This window comes from Nelusetta ayraudi, unplaced genomic scaffold, assembly GCF_046127955.1.
Source record: "Nelusetta ayraudi isolate G7.1 ecotype Tasmania unplaced genomic scaffold, CSIRO-AGI_Nayr_v1 ptg000144l, whole genome shotgun sequence".
Classification (NCBI taxonomy): Eukaryota; Metazoa; Chordata; class Actinopteri; order Tetraodontiformes; family Monacanthidae; genus Nelusetta; species Nelusetta ayraudi.
The window spans coordinates 107501-125000 of NW_027466194.1; the positions used below are offsets into that span (position 1 = coordinate 107501).

The following is a 17500-nucleotide window of genomic DNA, read 5'->3' on the forward strand; positions in this document are numbered from 1 at the left end:
TAACACGTTTTCTGAACAGCTTGTGTTTGCAGGGGGGGGGGGGGTTCACGCTGTTGTCAACTAACCCCCCCCCCTGTTAGTTTCTCAACAGTTAAAAGAAAGTTCACAGATAGAAACAGACTCTTCCTCTGTCACACTTAAAAGCAAATAAAGAGTTTTGCGTCAAGATCCACGCCAAGTGTTTGCACATGCGCACCCCCCCCCCCCCCCCCCCAACCATCGACACTTGCTGCTGCGCTGTGTGGATTCTCCCAACATTATTCATTTAAACTCCGGTCCAGTTCCGCAGCGCTGCCTGCAGCAGCGGCCGCAGCACTGCCCCCCCATGCATGTGTGGTGGTGGTGGTGGTGGTGGTGGTGGTGGTCGCGGCGAACTCCCTCCCCATTGGCTGGAGGAGTCCTCCAGGGGCGGGTGTTCCAGGGATGGCTCAGGGAACGCGTTACTTGGCACTGATCCCTCCTTTTCAGGATTTCTTTCTTTTTTTTTTTTCTTTTTCTTTTTTTTGCAACTGCAATTTTAGGTTAGCAACCAATTTCGTCGCCCCCTCCTCCCCCTACGCCTCCCCCTCCCCCTCCCCCACCCTCCCCCTCATCTCCTCCCCCTCCCTCCCTTTCTCCCTCGCGCCAGCCAGCCAGCCAGCCAGCCGGCAGCCAGGTAGGATGAATGTCCCATAAAGCGGTTCGCCTTCGCACTAACTCGTGGCACTTGGACGCACGTTGAGCAATGCGATGACGAGGCCGCTGCACTTTGCGAGAGTCGCGCCGCACAACAGAGGAGCCGCTGCTGCCGCCGCTGCCGCCGCGGAACCGCCGACCTGTTGCTGACGAGCCGCGCGGGGGACGAAGACGGGAGAGGACGCGAGGGGAAAGACGCTCCGGACGGCACGGCACGGCACGGCACGGCACGGGACGGTAGAGGCGACCGCCTTGGAGACGAGCAGCCTTTGGGGGGGGAATCATGCAGTTTGCAATCTGGCTGCTTGGACTGATGTGTCATCTGTCAGCGCTCGTGCGGGACACCCTGCAACACCGACTGCATCCGAGACAAGGTACAGTGGCCTCTCTTCACTTCACTCATTGATTATTGTGAGATGTTTGCGTCCCGGACAGACCGCACATGTCGCCCCTTCTCCCCCCCCCCAGAGAGCCTCGTCAGGCAGCTGTCATCGTACGAGATCGTCACGCCGCTGCGGCTCAATGACCTGGGCGAGTCTCTGCCCCGCAAGGCGCACTACCGGCGCCGGCGGAGGAGCCTCGGCGAGCGGCACCTGTTGGACGCCGCGCGGCGGCTCCACTACCGGATCGACGGCTTCGGCGAGCGCTTCCACCTCAACCTGAGCGCGCACGCCGACTTCATCGCGCCCGCGTACACGGTGGTGCACTTGGGCGCGGAGCGGAACGGCAGCGAGGCGGGCGAGGCGGGCGAGGCGGGCGACATGCGCCACTGCTTCTTCCGCGGACACGTCAACGGCGAGCCGGGACAGCCCGCCGTCTTCAGCCTGTGCACCGGCCTGGTGAGTGCGTGTGCGCGTGCGTGCGTGCGTGTGCGTGTGTGTGTGTGTGTGTGGCTCCATCAGAGGGCTTGGAAATGCACCCTGTCACCCCGTGCAGCCTGCTGAAGGAGGAACCGGGGAGTTTGAAGTGGGTTTGATTTTATTTTTTATTATTTATTTATTTTGAAGTTGACTCTCGCGTCTCGTGCAAGGAACCAGTGCAGTGCGAGGCATCATTCACACAGGGCTGCTTGGTGACGGTTGGGGTTCGGGATAGGGCGGGGTGGGGTGGGGATGGGATGGGGGAGGGAGGGAGGGAGGAGTGAGGGATGCACCGTCAAGTGAGAGCCGGAGTGCTCTTGAGCCACATGCCACAGCCAATATTCCCAGTCAGCTCCAGCGTGGAGAGAAAAAGAGGGAAAGTATCAGCGGAAATTGTACGCGCTGTCTTATTTCACCAAAACACACTTTGAAATTCCCAACGAACACAGTTCCACGATGGAAAACATGCTAGAATCCCTTTGTACACTTGAACTGTTTTTCTTCTCCCAACCCAGTGCTTGAGTATTTTGATTGAGTACTCGTTGATCAGTCGTGTGATGACCTCCGGGCTGCCGAGGAGCTCTGGCTTTATCTTTGAAAGCCAACGTGCCATCATTCCATTCAAAAACAGCTGTTTGTTTTACGACCAAGCTCCTCATCACGTCAACACACCTGAGTGTGTGTGTGCGTGTGTGTGTGTGTGTGTGTGTGTGTGTGTGTGTGTGTGGAGGCTGGGTGGGGGTGCAGAGGAGTTATTGGGTAATAATGGCTTTATAACCCTCTTACTGCCATTACGTGTGAGGGCCGTGATGCCCACATTCCTCTGTCCGCAGGCTCCTGTGTCACAGAACCTGATAAGTGCTGAAAGAAGTGACTTCACGGGTCATGCCAGGTCACTGGTCCATTGACAGGGGCGTTGACCTCGGACGCAGCGGCGCTCGCATTCTGGCGGGGGGGGGGGGGGGGAGGGCGAGGGGGTCGCAGCCTCGGCAACATGAGTCTTCTCTCTGTCCGCATCCCGTCGGAGCGACGCGATCTCCGTTCTGGAGCGTACAGCATCAGGGTGAGCGCCCGGGGGCGGAGTCAGTCAATCGGCTGCACGCGGAGGGCTCCCCTGTCGCCGCACCACGTTTGGATTTAACAACAGCGGCTGTTTCCACCCCACGCTGATGCTGCTCGTTCTCATCGAGAGGTGCGTGGAGACCGGAGATGGGGAATCCGCTGCGTGGGGTTCCATTCTGATTGGAAGGCGCCGGGATCACCGGGGTATCAAGCCTTTAAGTGCCCCTCTGCCCAACCTTGACGTATGACTGGCTTATCCAAACATGTTTGCATCCTTTTTCAGGCAGTCGCTGTGGCTTATCCGCGTCATCACTCATGGAGAATGACAGCACAATGGGGACGACACCAGAGGCTATTGGGTCATAAATGCGTCCGTATCCGATGGGCGGGGGGGGCGGCTTAATGGCCAGGCACATTTTGTTGGGATGAGGTCATTAAGGAATAATTAAGCCCTAAAACAAAAGGGTCATTCTGGAAAAAGCAAGTTGTTCCCCTTTGGTCCAGCGTTGCTCCAAGCTGTCCCCCGGGGGGGTCGGGGGGGTGGGGGGGGCGAGGGGGCAGGGTTGAAGGGCTTCTGGCCTTTTCAGAGTGAGCTGTGACAGGCAGCGGCGCTGCGAGGATGAGACAAGTGCCAGTAGGGTTTTTTTTTGCTGGAACTTGGGGATTGGCTGAACCGTGGGAAATGTTTGTTCCTGAAGGAACTCGCTCGCACTCTCCTGCATAATGGTTGTGGTGTGGTGAAAAATGAGGCTATCTTCATGCCTGTACTGGGCACTGTGCCCCCCCACTCCCTGCAACCAGGCCTGCGGCACCTTTTTAATTCCCTATAAAACCTGGGAGAGCGAGCGCAGCGGCGCTTCTTCTTCTTCGCTGCCGTGTGATTCAGCGCCCCTGCCCGCTCTGAAAGGTGCCTTTTGTGGGACACCATCGCGCCAGTTGTAGGCCACCAGCCATTCCCCTTCATTGTCACCAGAGTGACATCACTTCCAACAGGAATTCCTCAGTTGTAAGTCCCACTGCAGCAACCCGCTGCTGAACGCCGACCGTTGTGTCGGATCAAATGTTTTTTTGTTTGGTTTTGTTTTTTTTCGGCCCAGTGTTGCTGCCGAGCCACTGCTAGGGAACGCCAGAACTATTCCCCCCCCCCCCTTCCATTGACTAAAAAGGGCGTTTGTCTGGCTGGCCTTCTCCGAGCACCGCACCACCACTGAGGGCTCAGCCATACTGTAGACGGCTGAGTAATGCTAGACCACTGCGGATGATGGGTTTAAAGGAGCAGGGAGACACGCAGCTGCTACTTTCTGGTATAGGGGGTTGCAGTGGTTGAGCTTGTTGACATGTTGACATGGCAAAGTACTGTAGGGCTGAGTATCATCCACAGTGTTTGGATACGATGCCATGGTTTTGATACTGGTTACCAGAAGGATGCTTTTTTTCCCCTCGGATGTTTTAAGACCAACAGAAAAACATTGGAACGTTCTTGGGAAATGGGATCTTGGAACTGAAAGATCCAAGGTCTTCTTAATTGGCCTTTGCTCCAAAATTGAAGTATTCAAATGAAGTAGGGACTTGTGACATTACCTCAGTAATAAATGAATGTCTCATAAGTCAGTCCCTCGAATGTGGTTATTGCAGGTTCCTCACCAGGAGTCTGTTGCTGTGTGCCTTTGCAAATACAGACGCAATGATGATAGGACAGACAGAACTCTGAACAAAACAGGTTTTCCACACTCTCTGTACTTCCTCTTTCTTGTTTTCCCACGTCACAGCCTCGCTGTGCCACCATGAGAGCCCCCCCCCCCCCCACACACACACACACACACTCTTTGAAAGAAGGAGAGACGGTTGTGGAATGGCAAAAAAGAGGACATCCCAATATCCTGTTTGAAGTGGCCGCTTGAAATTACCACAGAAAAAAAAAATCACAGTTGGGCTTTTTTTTTTTTTTTTTTACTGCTGAGTGAATAACTGAGTTTCCAAATCAGTATTAGCATTCTGCTGCCAGTGACTCCTGTCCTTGTATGATGATGTCACACAGTGTCAGGTTGCGCAGGAGGAGGGTGATTTTTTTTTGTTCACAGCCTGATGTGTGTGTGTGTGTGTGTGTGTGTGTGTGTGTGTTTGGGGTTTTCTGCAGCAGCTTTTAATACCTGTGACATGACGAGGCCTCAAACCTCTGGCAAAATAATAAAACAACAAACCAAAAAGACACCCAAACTAGAGAGGTGGTTTATTTATTGAGCTATTTCTTTTTTAAGCCCAATGTTATTCAGTTTCTCAACTGCACAATCAGTCATCAGCACTCAGTTCATAAAAAGTGCATTAAGAGTGAAAGATTGAAAATACATTTTGATAGAAAATAAATAAATGAAGACAAAGAAGTAAAAGAATCCTTAAGATAAAGATTTTAGGTTAAAAAAAAAAGAAAAAAGAAGTGACAATGCCAGTGGCACCGAGGAACTCAAACACATTCTATTCTCCTTCGCTCTCTTCCCCAGATTGGAACTTTTACCACGCAGCACGGCGAATACTTCTTGGAGCCTCTCTTAAGTGCTGCGGGGGAAGAATACGAGGAAGAGCACAACAAACCTCACCTGCTCTACCGACACCAGAGGAATAACAGCGTCTCCCGAGGCGGCAACCACACCGAGTCCTGCGCTGCCTCAGGTAACAGACTGGCCCAGGGTGTCAGCCGCCCACCGCCCTCTGTCTCACGTTGCTTTTGCTTTTCTTTTGGATTCCGGAGCCACGTTCGCTCCCCGAGCCGCTGCGCTAAACGCTGTCTTCAAATGTTGATTGATGCTCAGTGGTGGTTTTTGGCACGCACGATCTGAGACACGGTTCCACCCTCGGTTGAGGAGCACTGACTGAAAATCATTAACTTTCACACGCACACACACACACACACACACACACACACACACATGCTCGAGCGCTGCCTGGTGTTGCTCTGATGAAGCTTCCAGTCTGAGGCTCTCGGACTGGGAGGGAATCATTTCCACCGTGGTTTGCAGTAGAAAGAAGAGCTGGAGACTGGAGAGCTGTTCTGCTTGGAAGCTCGAATGAAAAGTCCCCGCAACTCACCCCTCCTCACCCTCCTCACCCTCTTCACCCTCCCCACCCTCCTCACCCTCCTCACCCCTCCTCACCCTCCTCACCCTCCTCACCCCTCCCCGCCTCCATGAATCCATTTGAATTTTTATGGTGCGAGCCTTTGGGTGGTGGAGAGGCCCTCGACAGAGAGCCGGGTGACGGAGGGGAGTCTACCAACCCCCTGGGCGGCCCTTTGTCGCCCCTGTGCAATAAATCTTTTTACGTGCGTCCCGTTTGATTTGCTTGTTGTGTGAAGTCGGGCATTGTCGTCCCGGTGGCCTGCTCATTGTGCACGTCGAGCAGTTTAAAGAAGTTGGAGTGACGCGCCGGGGCCGGTGCCGGGCCGGGGCCGGTGCCGGGGCTTGGGGGTGGGGGCGGGGCCGGGGCCAGTACCTCCTTGATACGCTCTGGCCCCTTTTTTTCCTGCTCTCTCAGCCTGTGTGTGGTAAACAGAGAAAGTGGGAGGCTCCTCTAACCCCCCCCAGTCCTAGACACCCCCCCCCCCCCTCCCCCCAGCCCTGGAGTGAGTGGGCGAGAGCCCCGGGCTGACTTCTGATGTTTTGGGAACATCGGCCGTAACAATTACGACAATTCGTAGTTTAATAATAATCCTTTAATATCCACTCAGCTGTGGAAAGATACTTGATGACTCTGCAATTCTTGTCGTTACCTGCACGCTGAAAACACTCCCTGTGCAAGGGAGGGCAAAAAAAATAAACAGAGAGCCTTTGGGCGCCTTTTGCGGACGTGCACGTGGACCCAAGGCAGGCGGCCAAACAATGAGCAGCAGCAGCAGCAGCAGCAGCAGCAGCAGCAGCAGCAGCAGCAGGATTAAACGCAGCCCGTGGGCCTGGATCTGGATTAGGACGCTGAGGTGTCTCAGGCTGCAGCTCCTCGCCTCTGATCAGATACAAGGCCTACCTGCCCCCACCCCCCCCGCCCACTCCCCTCGTCGACCCTCTCCAGATGCCGTGATAAATGGGTTCTTTGAAGGCCTCGGTGAGCCGAGACTTCCAGGCCCATCCTGTCTTTTTAAGGGAAGAAGCGGCGTGCATGCTGCTACTAGCAGGTGAGATGTAAACACTGGCTGGGGCTCCTCCAAGCGCTGGTGCCGGACCCTGAAGACTGGAGAGCCGTCCAGGTTGCTGTTCGGCTGGGCTCAGGAACCCGGGGGTCTTGAGAGTGTCACCACAGTGCGACCGGACCTCTTGTCTCAACAAAGGCCTTTTACACAGCACATGTGTTTACGTCCTGCACATTTTCTGTGTGAGAAGAAAATAACTGACTGGGAACAAGTATCTGTGTGTGTCTGTGTGTGTGTGTGTGTGTGTGTGAGGCAGGTGGGCGGGGCTTGGGGAAGATCAAGGTCGACCATTCTATACAGATTTATGCTGCATCATCCTGTCATGACTGCGGATGGACGTGCTTCTGCCCGGCAACAGCGGAAAACAAGCCCACTGCTCCGTCAGCGAGTCACTGGGACCACTTGTAAGATTCACTGAGGTCCCCCCCCGCCCCCCCCACACACACTCTCTGAGGTGCATCTCTTCCAGTCTGCATCCAGACTTGTGTCTGAGTCTCATCGCTAGTTCGTCTCCCTGCATTCACACATTTTGTCTTGGGCCTTGTGTGCCGAAGCTTTATTATGTGTTTTACTTTTATAAAGCTTTTGGGGTTTGTTGAAGAAAAGGTTTGCTGTGATGGTGGTGGTTTATTGGCACTCGGTCTGACTGTAAAACTCACTGTACTGCGGAGTACCAACCACCATCACAGCAAACGTTGAATGAGGACTTTGAGGATTTTTCTTCAACAAGTTTCTTTCCGACAACATTGAGAACATCTGTTTGACCCGATTCACTTTTTTTTTGATTGTGCTAAAAGCAACACAATTCCCAAGTTGCGGAAACCAACAGCTGCGGACTTATGGCAACATATAGATCATAGTCTGCGGATCCTTTTGGAGCTGGTGGGGGAGTCAAGTCCTTCTCCCAGGATAAAAGCGAGTCTTTGTCTGATCCGTCGTCTTTTCACTCTGTGTTTCTTTTCCTAAATCAAAAGCGTGAGTCGCAGTCCGATCCGGCCCCGAGCTTTCGTACGCCTTGAATGCAACCAGCTAACAATCTGTTAGCCAGGCAGCCGTCGGCCCTCAGTCCGGACTTTTGTTTGGCTTCACCCCCCCCCCCCCCCCCCGACCCCCCCCCCCCCCTTTCTCTTTCTTTGTTCATCTTTCCAGAGGGAAAGAGCATTTCGAGAGGGGAACGGCGGGCCGACTTGTGTCGGAAACAAAATGTGTATCAGCCGAGAGATTAGGGGGCGCTGAGATGAGATCTTCTCCCTGACAGGACGTCTCACTTCTTCCTGGTTACACGATGGCCAGTGGCGGAGCGATGACTGGGCCGGCCCGCCAGAGTTTCCAGGGTTTGTACAGGCGGCGCTCACCTGGAGAGGGAAAGGACGTTCTCACTCTTTACTGGATTGTTTCCACGCTGGGTTTTCATTTCTTTTTTTTTTTTTGCAACTCTGAGCTTGTCAACTGTGACGGGAACAAACAGTTGATCTGTGAACGGAGCTCCTGCCGCTACCTGCTAAAATGTCAGTGGGAGTGGCGCACTTTCCAAGGTTCTAGTGAGGTAGAGAAAAAAAAACAAAGCGAGAAAGAAAAAAAAAAAAAAAAAGAATCAATCTTGTGTTTGTTCAGCAGCGTGACAGTCTCTGTCTTCAGATGCTTTGCCTCTGCCTGTGTGTCCCGCTGGCCCGGCTGGAAAGCAGCTCCTTCGCTCGGGATGTTTTCCACTTCAAATCAGCGGGATGGAAGTCACCTTCAAAAAAACAACAACAAAAAAAAAGGAAAAGAAAGGAAAGGGAGTCCATCTGAATGTGAATTTGATCTCGGCGTGGCTCAACCTGTGTGGCCCGGTGTTGAAGGCAGCGCGGCGGTGTAGGTCGCTGCTGCTGCAGAGCGGGTGATTAATGTGTCAGAGCCGCCGCCTTGTTGTGTTTGTGCTGTGGCTCTTAAAAGCTCCGCTCGGATGAAACAAACCGGGGGCCCAAACAGCAACAAGGCTCAGAAGAACCTCCTCTGGCGACACGTCCTACGGGACGCCTGTCTTTGAACCCGTCGCAGCCCCCCCCCGCCCCCCCGACAGAGATAGACCCCCCCGAGGATGAGGGCGGCTGCAGATGGGGGCGCACTGTCTTCTTCCTCCTCCCTGTTCTGGAGGCTGAGGCACGACGTGACACGGAGGGGGGGGGACGCCACTCTGGTCCCCCCCCCCCTCCCTCCCTCCTCCCCCCTCTTTTTTTTTTTCTCTTTTCCTGAATAGCCATTGGCTGTGTGTCTTCACACACATTCTGTCCGGCGTCTGGAAGGGGCCAAATGGAGTGGGAGCAACTTGAAAGCCAAACATCAGCAGTTGTAAAAACCCCACGGCAACATTTTTTGGCTCCCAGAGCCACCCCCCCCGCCCCAACCCCCCCCCACCACCACCAACCCCACTGAATTCTTGATGGCCAACTGGGGAAAAGGGGCGGTGGTGGGAGGTGCGGGGGGCGACGGCGATGTGACAGGCGGCTTTGATGGCGCAATACTTGGCACACATGGCTCCTGTGCCCCCCCGACCCTCAACACAATGCTTGTATAGGGGTCTCCCCTCGGTGCCCACTGCGTGTACATGCTAGTTCAAATGCTAGCATCAGGTTCTTTTGGTCAATGGGTTCATTTACATGGAAGAAATGCCCTCCCCCGCCTGGGTTTTGAACTCGCCGACTTGAATCGCTGCCCGCTTCACATCCCCCCCCCGCCGCCCCTCGACTCACCCCCCCACCCCCCACCCCCCCCTCCGTATTTTGCGCTTTCATGTATGTGAATAGAGGCACTTGTTGATTGTGACCTCACTTCTCTGGTTGTATGGAGTCACTCACTGGACGGGTGGATGTGACCTTGAGTGTTCCCCCCCCCCACCACCACCACCACCAGCCCCCCCCCCCCCCCACCACTCTTCCGCTGGAGGTGTGCGGTTGCCGGGATTCCTGGCCCGGTTTGTCGGGCCTCAGTCGACTCTGTGCATGCATTAAACTCCATGTTTTTGTGTGTTGTAGTTGTTGTTGTTGTAGTTGTTGTTGTTGTTGTAGTTGTTGTTGTTGTTGTTGTTGTTGTTGTTGTTTTTCCTTACTCTTGACTCGGGGGTCAGTCAGGAGGGGTCGGCAGCCTGGAAGGGATGTGACTGACGGAGGGGTGTTGATCACCACGACACCTTCTTTCACCTCGTGATGGGGTGGAGTACCCCCCCCACCCCCCCAACCCCCCTCTCCTCCCCCATGGCCTCCTCCAGGCTTCGGCTTCTCCGAGGCCCCTGTGGCCCCCCGGACAAACCAGACCTCCCCCACGGAAGTAGCTTTTGTTGTCGGTCAGGAAAAGAATGAAAGAAAGGGAGAAAGGGAGAAAGAAAGAGAGAAAGAAAGAGAGAAAGTACGCTTTGACCTTTTGTGTGCATGTGCTTTGCGTTCCCGCCGGTGTTTTGGAGTGTTTACATCCATGAGGGGTGAACGTGGTCTCACTCTGAGGACGAGGCGTCCCAGTTTCTGCTGAGCTGAGCAGTGAGAAGCTGCTTTCTTTGCTTCCTGTTTGGGCGCTCCTGCACCCCCACCTCACTCCCACCCCCCCCCCCCCCCCCCCTTGAAAGCGCTTCCCCTCATCACCCACTGTTTGCCATTCTCTTCCTCAACACCTGCTCTCTAAAGTGGCTTTGTAAAGTGCTGTTTGCCTTCACACATCATGAAATCTCAGACCTGGGGGGTCGATCACGCGTCTGAATTGGAGCCTCAATTCTTTTTTTTTGAGGCCTCAGGCGCAAAACTCTTGAAATGAGTTTTGCAAACGCAACAGAAGAACAAAAACAAGAAGTCAAGTTTTAAATGGAATCAAGTTGGCTTCCGCCTGATAGTTAGACAACACACTGGTGGGACATCGCTGGACCTTTCACGGCTCTAATGGCTGCCATGTGTCCACTTCGGTCCCGCCGGGCTGTGTTGTCTCGGGAGTTCCCGGGACAGATTCCAGCTGGGGATATTTTCTGCCGCTGTCTACCGTCTCCTGCCGCTTCCCCGACCAACTGGGGCAGACCTGAGTTCTGAAAATGAAACGGCTCAATCTGCTCTTAGTGAGTTGGGGCACCAAAACAAACAAAAAGAAAGAGGTTGATGAGGTTAAACACTGGGGGAAAGGGGTGGTGAAGCGTAGACCGTCCACCCACGTTGCCCTTCAGCATGACTTAGGGAGGTCACCCGCTCAAGTCCACCAAATATCAGTTGGTTTTCAGTTGGAAACATCCAGGCTGAAGCCGGACGGAGGAACACAACCTTCAGTCGGACCTTGGAGGTGAAGGAAAAACCACCCTGGCTGTTGGATTCCTGACTCCTCATTGGCTCTCGCTGCCTCCGGCGAGACCTCCTGGATTAATCGGCTCAAATTTGGACTCAAACGCCAAGTCGTAGAATTTCATGGTCCGCACATTTGAAGGATTTCTGTTTGTTTGTTTTGGTCGTTATACAATCCAGGACTGAGTCCGATGGAGCAGCATTATCTCCAATCAGAGTCTTACAACAACGCAGGCTGCTGCCAAGTAGCTCAAGTATAGGAAAAGTGCCCTCCGCTTGGATTCCATTCAGCCCCCCCTCTCTCCCCCCCCCCGGTGCCAAACGCTTCATCCGTCCACGCTGCCTCGGGCACCACTTCTTCTTCTTCTTCTTCTTCTTCTTCTTCTTCTTCTTCTTCTTCTTTGGCCTTTTCAGCGGTTTGTTTTGCAAATTTTCCGCCCTTTTTTTCCCTCAAGTCAGACGGAGCGGCGCACTCCTCCGTGCCGCCCCCAGCTCTCCGCTAAATATCAGCGTTTGCATCCACAAGTGGACCGAGTGAAGGAATGAGACGCTCTGCCGGAATTCTTTTCATTTCCCAAATGTTATTTTTGTTATCAACAGTCGATTCTAACTGTGATTTGCAGTTAGATAAAGCAGCACAGTACAGTTTACATCCGTCACTCATAAAAGCAGTGTTGCCAACTTAGTGATTCTGTTGCTAAGTCGGCTCAGTATTCAGAATCCTCTAGCTTTTTTCTTTTTTTTTTTTCTTAAAAGCAACTCGTGACTTTTTCTGCTATTGGAGACTTTTGGTAACTCAAATATGACACGACGACGTGTCATTCCTCTCAGCTGCACCTAATTGTGATGCCATGCTTACTTGCTGTAGACGTGGACCATAACGTTTAAAACCCAAACCCCATTGAAGAAGAAAAGGTCATTGCCATCGTGTCTCCTTCCTCTCAGGAGCAGGTTCACTTCTAATTGTGAACATATTCTTGAATCTTTTCCACAACTTTATTCCTCTGTCACTCAGCCCTACTGTGGCCATTACAGTGACGTGCTCCTGAACCACGATGCAAATGAGATGATTACATCATTGAGCGACTTGTAGCGACTTTGAGGACAGCCAGTAGCTTCTTTTCTTGCTGGGGAGTTGCAGAGGAGCTCCGACACTCTGCCTCGGTCTTCATCACGCGTCTCCGAGCTGCAGACAACAACTGGACGTGTGTGAGTGAGCCGCCGTCTTCCCGCAAGGTCAAAAAGCCACGGCGCTTCACTTTGAAAGCTTTCTTCTTCTCCTCCGTCTGCAGCGATAGCGGCAGCGCCGAGACGCCTCTGCCTCGCGCCGTCTAGCCGCACAATTGCACTTAATTGCGTTCTTGTCTGCGACAATGTTCTCCACCTTGAGACGCGCTGTCAGTGGAAAACCGCCAGAGCCGGAGCGAGCCGGCTGACTCTCCGCAGGGCCGGCGGAGGCGGAGCACCTATCGCAGACTGACTATACTGTCTATTTAATTGGCACCCGGGGGAGCGGGACACTTTAACTCTCGGCAAGCCGCGCACCAAGAATGTTAATTAGTTCAACAATGCAATGTGTGTTCCCCATTGTCGGGGTTCCTGGCATTGATACTTTTGACAGGAGGAACTGAGGGGGAGTCAGAGAGCGGCCCTTTGATCTGCCGCGCGGCTTCGCTATCTTCTCCGACAGTCGGGCGCTCGAGCGGCCCACATGCACGAAGTGCGGCCACGAGCGTCGCAGGTCCAGGACTTTTCACTTTTTCATTTTCACATCCTTAAATTTCCTCCTGAACTCCAGCGAAGCGAAGCAGCCTTGTATGATCAGTGATGAAAAAAACAAAACTCAACATTTAGCCTTGTGTTTACTGCCTGTTGCAGAAGCTTGTTGTTGTAGCTTCGACTTAAAACCGCTTTGATGCACCTTGGGCCTGTGTTGAAGAGAGTAAGAAAACAACAACAACAACAACAACAACAACAACAACAACAACATGGCTAATCTTGTAATGTGATGTACAAGCGGTGGGAACAGACAGTTCTGAAATTCTGGACCCTTTGTGACATCACAAAATTCCACAGCTGCCTTTTCAAGCACACACCATCCGAGAGGAAGGCGTCTTTTTCTCATTGGCGAGGAGTTCACCGACCGTCTATAGAGACGCACTTTAAGGTGCGTTTAAAGGTGCACCATGTCAGACCTGTAAAAAAAAAAAAGAAAAAGAAAAAGAAAATGCGGTTGAATGTTGATGACGGATGAGTCTAAACGTGCAGACGCGCCTGATGTGTAATTAAACCCGGTGTTAACAGTTTCAGCGGCGGTGGTGAGTGTCTGAGTTACAGTTTCTTGGCACGCGGATGAAAAAAGTGCAGGTTTTGAAGTTTGGCAGCTGAAGTCGGAGCAGCACTGTGAAAAAAAAGGTCAGAGGTCTGCATCTGTTGCAGCTCCGAGGCTCGAGCTTGAAGAGCTAGAAGTAAAAACACACACACACACACACACACACACACTGCGTCACACGGCTGGATTGTGTTCGTCAAAAGACCTCGCAAACAGCGTCTGGCTGGTTTTCCCCCAACTGGATGCCCAAAGAGGGTGTTGTTGTGTGTCGGGCGGTCGGGGCGATCAGGGCGATCAGGGCGATCACCGCTGTCTTCTCATGGTGTAAGTAGCGGCTCACTACCTAGTGAGGGAAGGATTTCAACCTAAGGAGATTTGAGGGAAAAAGGTTGTGTGTGGCTAATCTGCACTGATTCAAATGCTATTACAACAGAGGCCTTCTCTCTCTCTCTCTCTCTCTCTCTCTCTCTCTCTCTCTCTCTCTCTCTTCATTTTTTTTTCATCTCACACCCGCTTGCACCGGGCGACTTAGCAGCACTTTATGGCGGCCCGATGTAGATATTTGTGCACTGATAATCCCTTTGATGTGGGAGCCTCTGAGGTGATGAGTCTGTTGAAGGGCTTTAGCTTGCCGGGCCTCCAGAGAGGTTCTTTTCTTTCCCTCCAGGATCTCACAAAAGAGCCCGTCTCCCTGGATGGCCATGGAGATTCATCTCAGCTGGTCGATGAATCTCAGATCCTCTCAACTCTTTCTGCTCTCGGTTTCCAATGATTCTTCCCTCCTACATGTGCGACTCATCCGCGATGTGAGTGGTGGATGTGATAGCAGGAACTTCAGGATCCTGGATGGAACCTCCAGCTCTTGACTTGTATTTTTTTTTCTGACTGTTTGTTTTTCTTTAAAGTGGTCCACACCTGGCATACCTGGGGCAGATGTGCACCTGCCTTAACTGGCTGGCAGCTGCAACAACAACAACAACAACAACAACAACAACAACAACAACACAAGCTCTGGCTCAAGCTTTTACTTTTTGGTTTTGTCAGAGGAAATAAGCCCAAAGAAAACAAAGCAAAGTTGCATTTGTTTTTGTGATATGCAGCTGGCTTTCACAGTGAACATGTGACCTGACTGCAGCAGTGGCCAATTTATTTCCATATTTTCAGCACATATCTGAATTCAAGCACTCGTCCTCCCCCGGCTCTCCTCTTTATTGCGTGGAAATGAGGATGCAAGCGCATGGAGAGGAATATGGTCACGATGTAAATGGAAATTCAGTGTTTGTAGAAAGCAGATGGTGACGTCAGGTGGTCAGACTGACTGTTGGCGAACTGTAGGAACACGGACGGACGGTTGGACGGACGGACAGACAGACAGCCTCCGTGATTACACAGATCTTCCCTCGGTGTGACAGCAATCATTACAGAACACTCCAGGCCCCGACCTGCGACAGAGGTTGTCATCTCTCTCCGCCGCCTGCCTCAGAGTGCAACCAATATTTTGTCCAGCCGTAAGAACTCTTGAGGAAGCGGAGCGACGTTACTGTGTCATTTCATTCTCACCTTCATCCCCTGCTGGTAGTGCAATCTTTCAAACTACCGCTTTGGCCTGACTTTTACTCGAGTGGAAGACCGAGCCCACTCGTGTAAACACCATAAACAGTTTCTTTCCAAAGTGCTCGCTTTGTTATTTAGATATTAGCAATTTGAAAACACCCCCACCACATGCACACCCATCCCACTTCAAGCTTCACCTCAGACTCACTTTTAAAACACGTATGTTATATATTTTGGTGTAGCTTTAGCGTTGTTGAAACCGGAAACCGTGCTACTGTGTGGACTGGTGCTAAAAGAAGTAGTAGACTAGCACTATCAATACATAGTGATTGACTGGCGTCTTTTTAAAAGTGAGTCCAACGTAAAGTTCGAAGGTCACTGTGTGTGTGTATGTGGTGGGAGGAGCTTAATATGTCAATCAAACTCTGTGTGGTGTTTACGTGAACAGGAGTTTGGAAGTGAACTCCGATGATGATTCACTTTATGTTTTGAATTGTGATGTCACTGGACAAATATGATCGGTGATTCTAGACCAAGGAGGCTCCTGACAAACTGCAGGGTGAAGAGGAGTCAGTCAACTCGTGCCAGACAATGCATGCATTCTCCTGCCACACAGGTTGCTGGCCTTCAAACACTGTGACAGTGTTGCGTCTCCACTGTGTGGAAACTCTGAGTGCACTTCTGATACATCTCGTGGAAGAACACTGGTGTAGTGTGTCTGCACAACGTACTAACTCATTTTTATGGCTCTATTTCTGCACCCGCTCCCCCCCCCCCCACCACCACCACCACCACCACCACCACCACCACCGTCCCCCCGGCGGATCTTAAAAGTCCACCCCACCCCTCCCCCACTTGACAAGCAGCCAAAAACTACAAAAGAAATATTTTCCTTTCCGACTATCACATGTTGCTGTGCATGTATGGACAACACTGCCGAGTCCAGTCGGGCTGCACTTTGTCCTCAGGTGGCCTGTTTCTTCTGCAAACACACACACACACAAAGCCAATGGAAACTCATCTGATGCTCTTAATTCTTGGTCTTGGCTTGAGCCACTTTGACTCTGACACTGTACAGACAGTCAGCTGACGTGTGCATCCGTAATCTAAATGATGACGGCACAACGATCCGTCGCTGCCCGGCCAGAGGTGCTTCCCTGCTCAGTAGCCGGACCGCCGTCTGTCTTTTCTTTTTGTTCTGTACTAAACCTCCCCCCGTGGACCTGGACGGCGGTGACGACTTCCTTGACCTCCCCCCCCCACCCGTCACTGCTTGGAGGATTCAGAGAGCGTGACTTGCGTCTTTTATCTTTCACATGTGCAACTCCAGCAGGAAGAGTCCGAGTCACTGACTGCAGGACGCTTTTCCGTCTGGCGTCGTGAGTCTGCGGTTGATTTTTTTTCTCCTGCTTTACGTCGACGACACATTCAGGGCTGTACATTCTGGGGATGATTTGAGATTTTGCTGCCACTCTGCAGACTGGAGCCAGAGAGAGTTCAGAGAGCGCTGCAGTCGGAGTTGACAGTATTCCCAGAGGGAAATCCTCACTGCGCGTCTCTGCAGCTTCACAACCTCATTCGTGCTCGTAACGTGCATGATAAGTTCTCTGTTATGTTCGTTGGTGTCCAAGCATCGGCCTGCGCTCTCTGCTGCTGTTGAGGGAAGGCGCTCTCTGAACAAACTTTAGTCCAGCAAAGCGATTAAACTGCACTTTCTCAACTTCCCCAAAGTGTTTTCACTGCGCTGTGGTTTCTGCTGCTGACATCAGGGACTTCCTTCACATAAGCAGATGCTGTGACACTCAATGAGACTATTGTAATTATGAAACTTCCAGCTCCTTTGGGTGTTTATTATGGAGGTCAAAGTCTCTTCACAAGTTCTCGTGAACAAACAACAATATTTTTAAGGCTCAGATGAAAAAAAATCTGTTTTCAGTTCGAAGAGTCCTGTCGCTGCTTTGACGGATGTCTTTTTATTCTTTTTTTTTTTTTCTTCATTGGAATGGGCCATCGGGGCAGCGTTGGGATTAGTAGCTGCAATACCATGTTTAGCCACTTGGTGCGAACCAACACGCACCGAGTCAGCCTGGTTCTTCTCTCTCCTCGACCAGGTGAATCGGAGCGGCCCGTAGTGTTTGAGAGCGGCCGAGGGTCCGTCAGCGAGGAGCTGGACTTCCTCAGGACCGCCATCGACCAGCGGCGGGCGGATGGCGGCGGGGGCGGCGCCCGTGGCAAAGCTTCTCGCCGGCGCAAGCGTTTCCTGTCCTACCCTCGCTACGTGGAGCTGATGGTGACGGCAGACGCCAAGATGACGCGGCACCACGGACGCAACCTGGAGCACTACATCCTAACAATCATGTCAGTAGTAAGTAAAATACTCTTTCTAAACTTCCTTCCACTTTCTCTCTCACACACTCACACCTCACAGAGTTTGGTTTCGAGCTCGGACCTCTGCCTTTTCTGGCCTCACTGCTGGGTTTTGTTTTGTTTTTTTTAGTTTTCACACAGCGTGTGTTCGACAGTTTGAGGTTTTGAGGCGTTTTGGCTT

General features: G+C 52.4%; 1 protein-coding gene across 1 annotated transcript in view; it reads left to right on the forward strand.

Moving 5' to 3' along the window:
* Window positions 1-633: 633 nt before the first annotated feature.
* The window catches only part of LOC142879734 (A disintegrin and metalloproteinase with thrombospondin motifs 20-like), a gene marked incomplete at its 3' end in the record, with an annotated part of 20089 nt that continues 3222 nt past the window's right edge, over window positions 634-17500 (forward strand). The window contains exons 1-4 of the mRNA XM_076013150.1: window positions 634-1049; window positions 1144-1514; window positions 5096-5264; window positions 17064-17317. Of these exons, the coding sequence (XP_075869265.1) occupies window positions 959-1049; window positions 1144-1514; window positions 5096-5264; window positions 17064-17317 (885 nt within the window). The remainder of the gene's footprint in view (window positions 1050-1143; window positions 1515-5095; window positions 5265-17063; window positions 17318-17500) is intronic.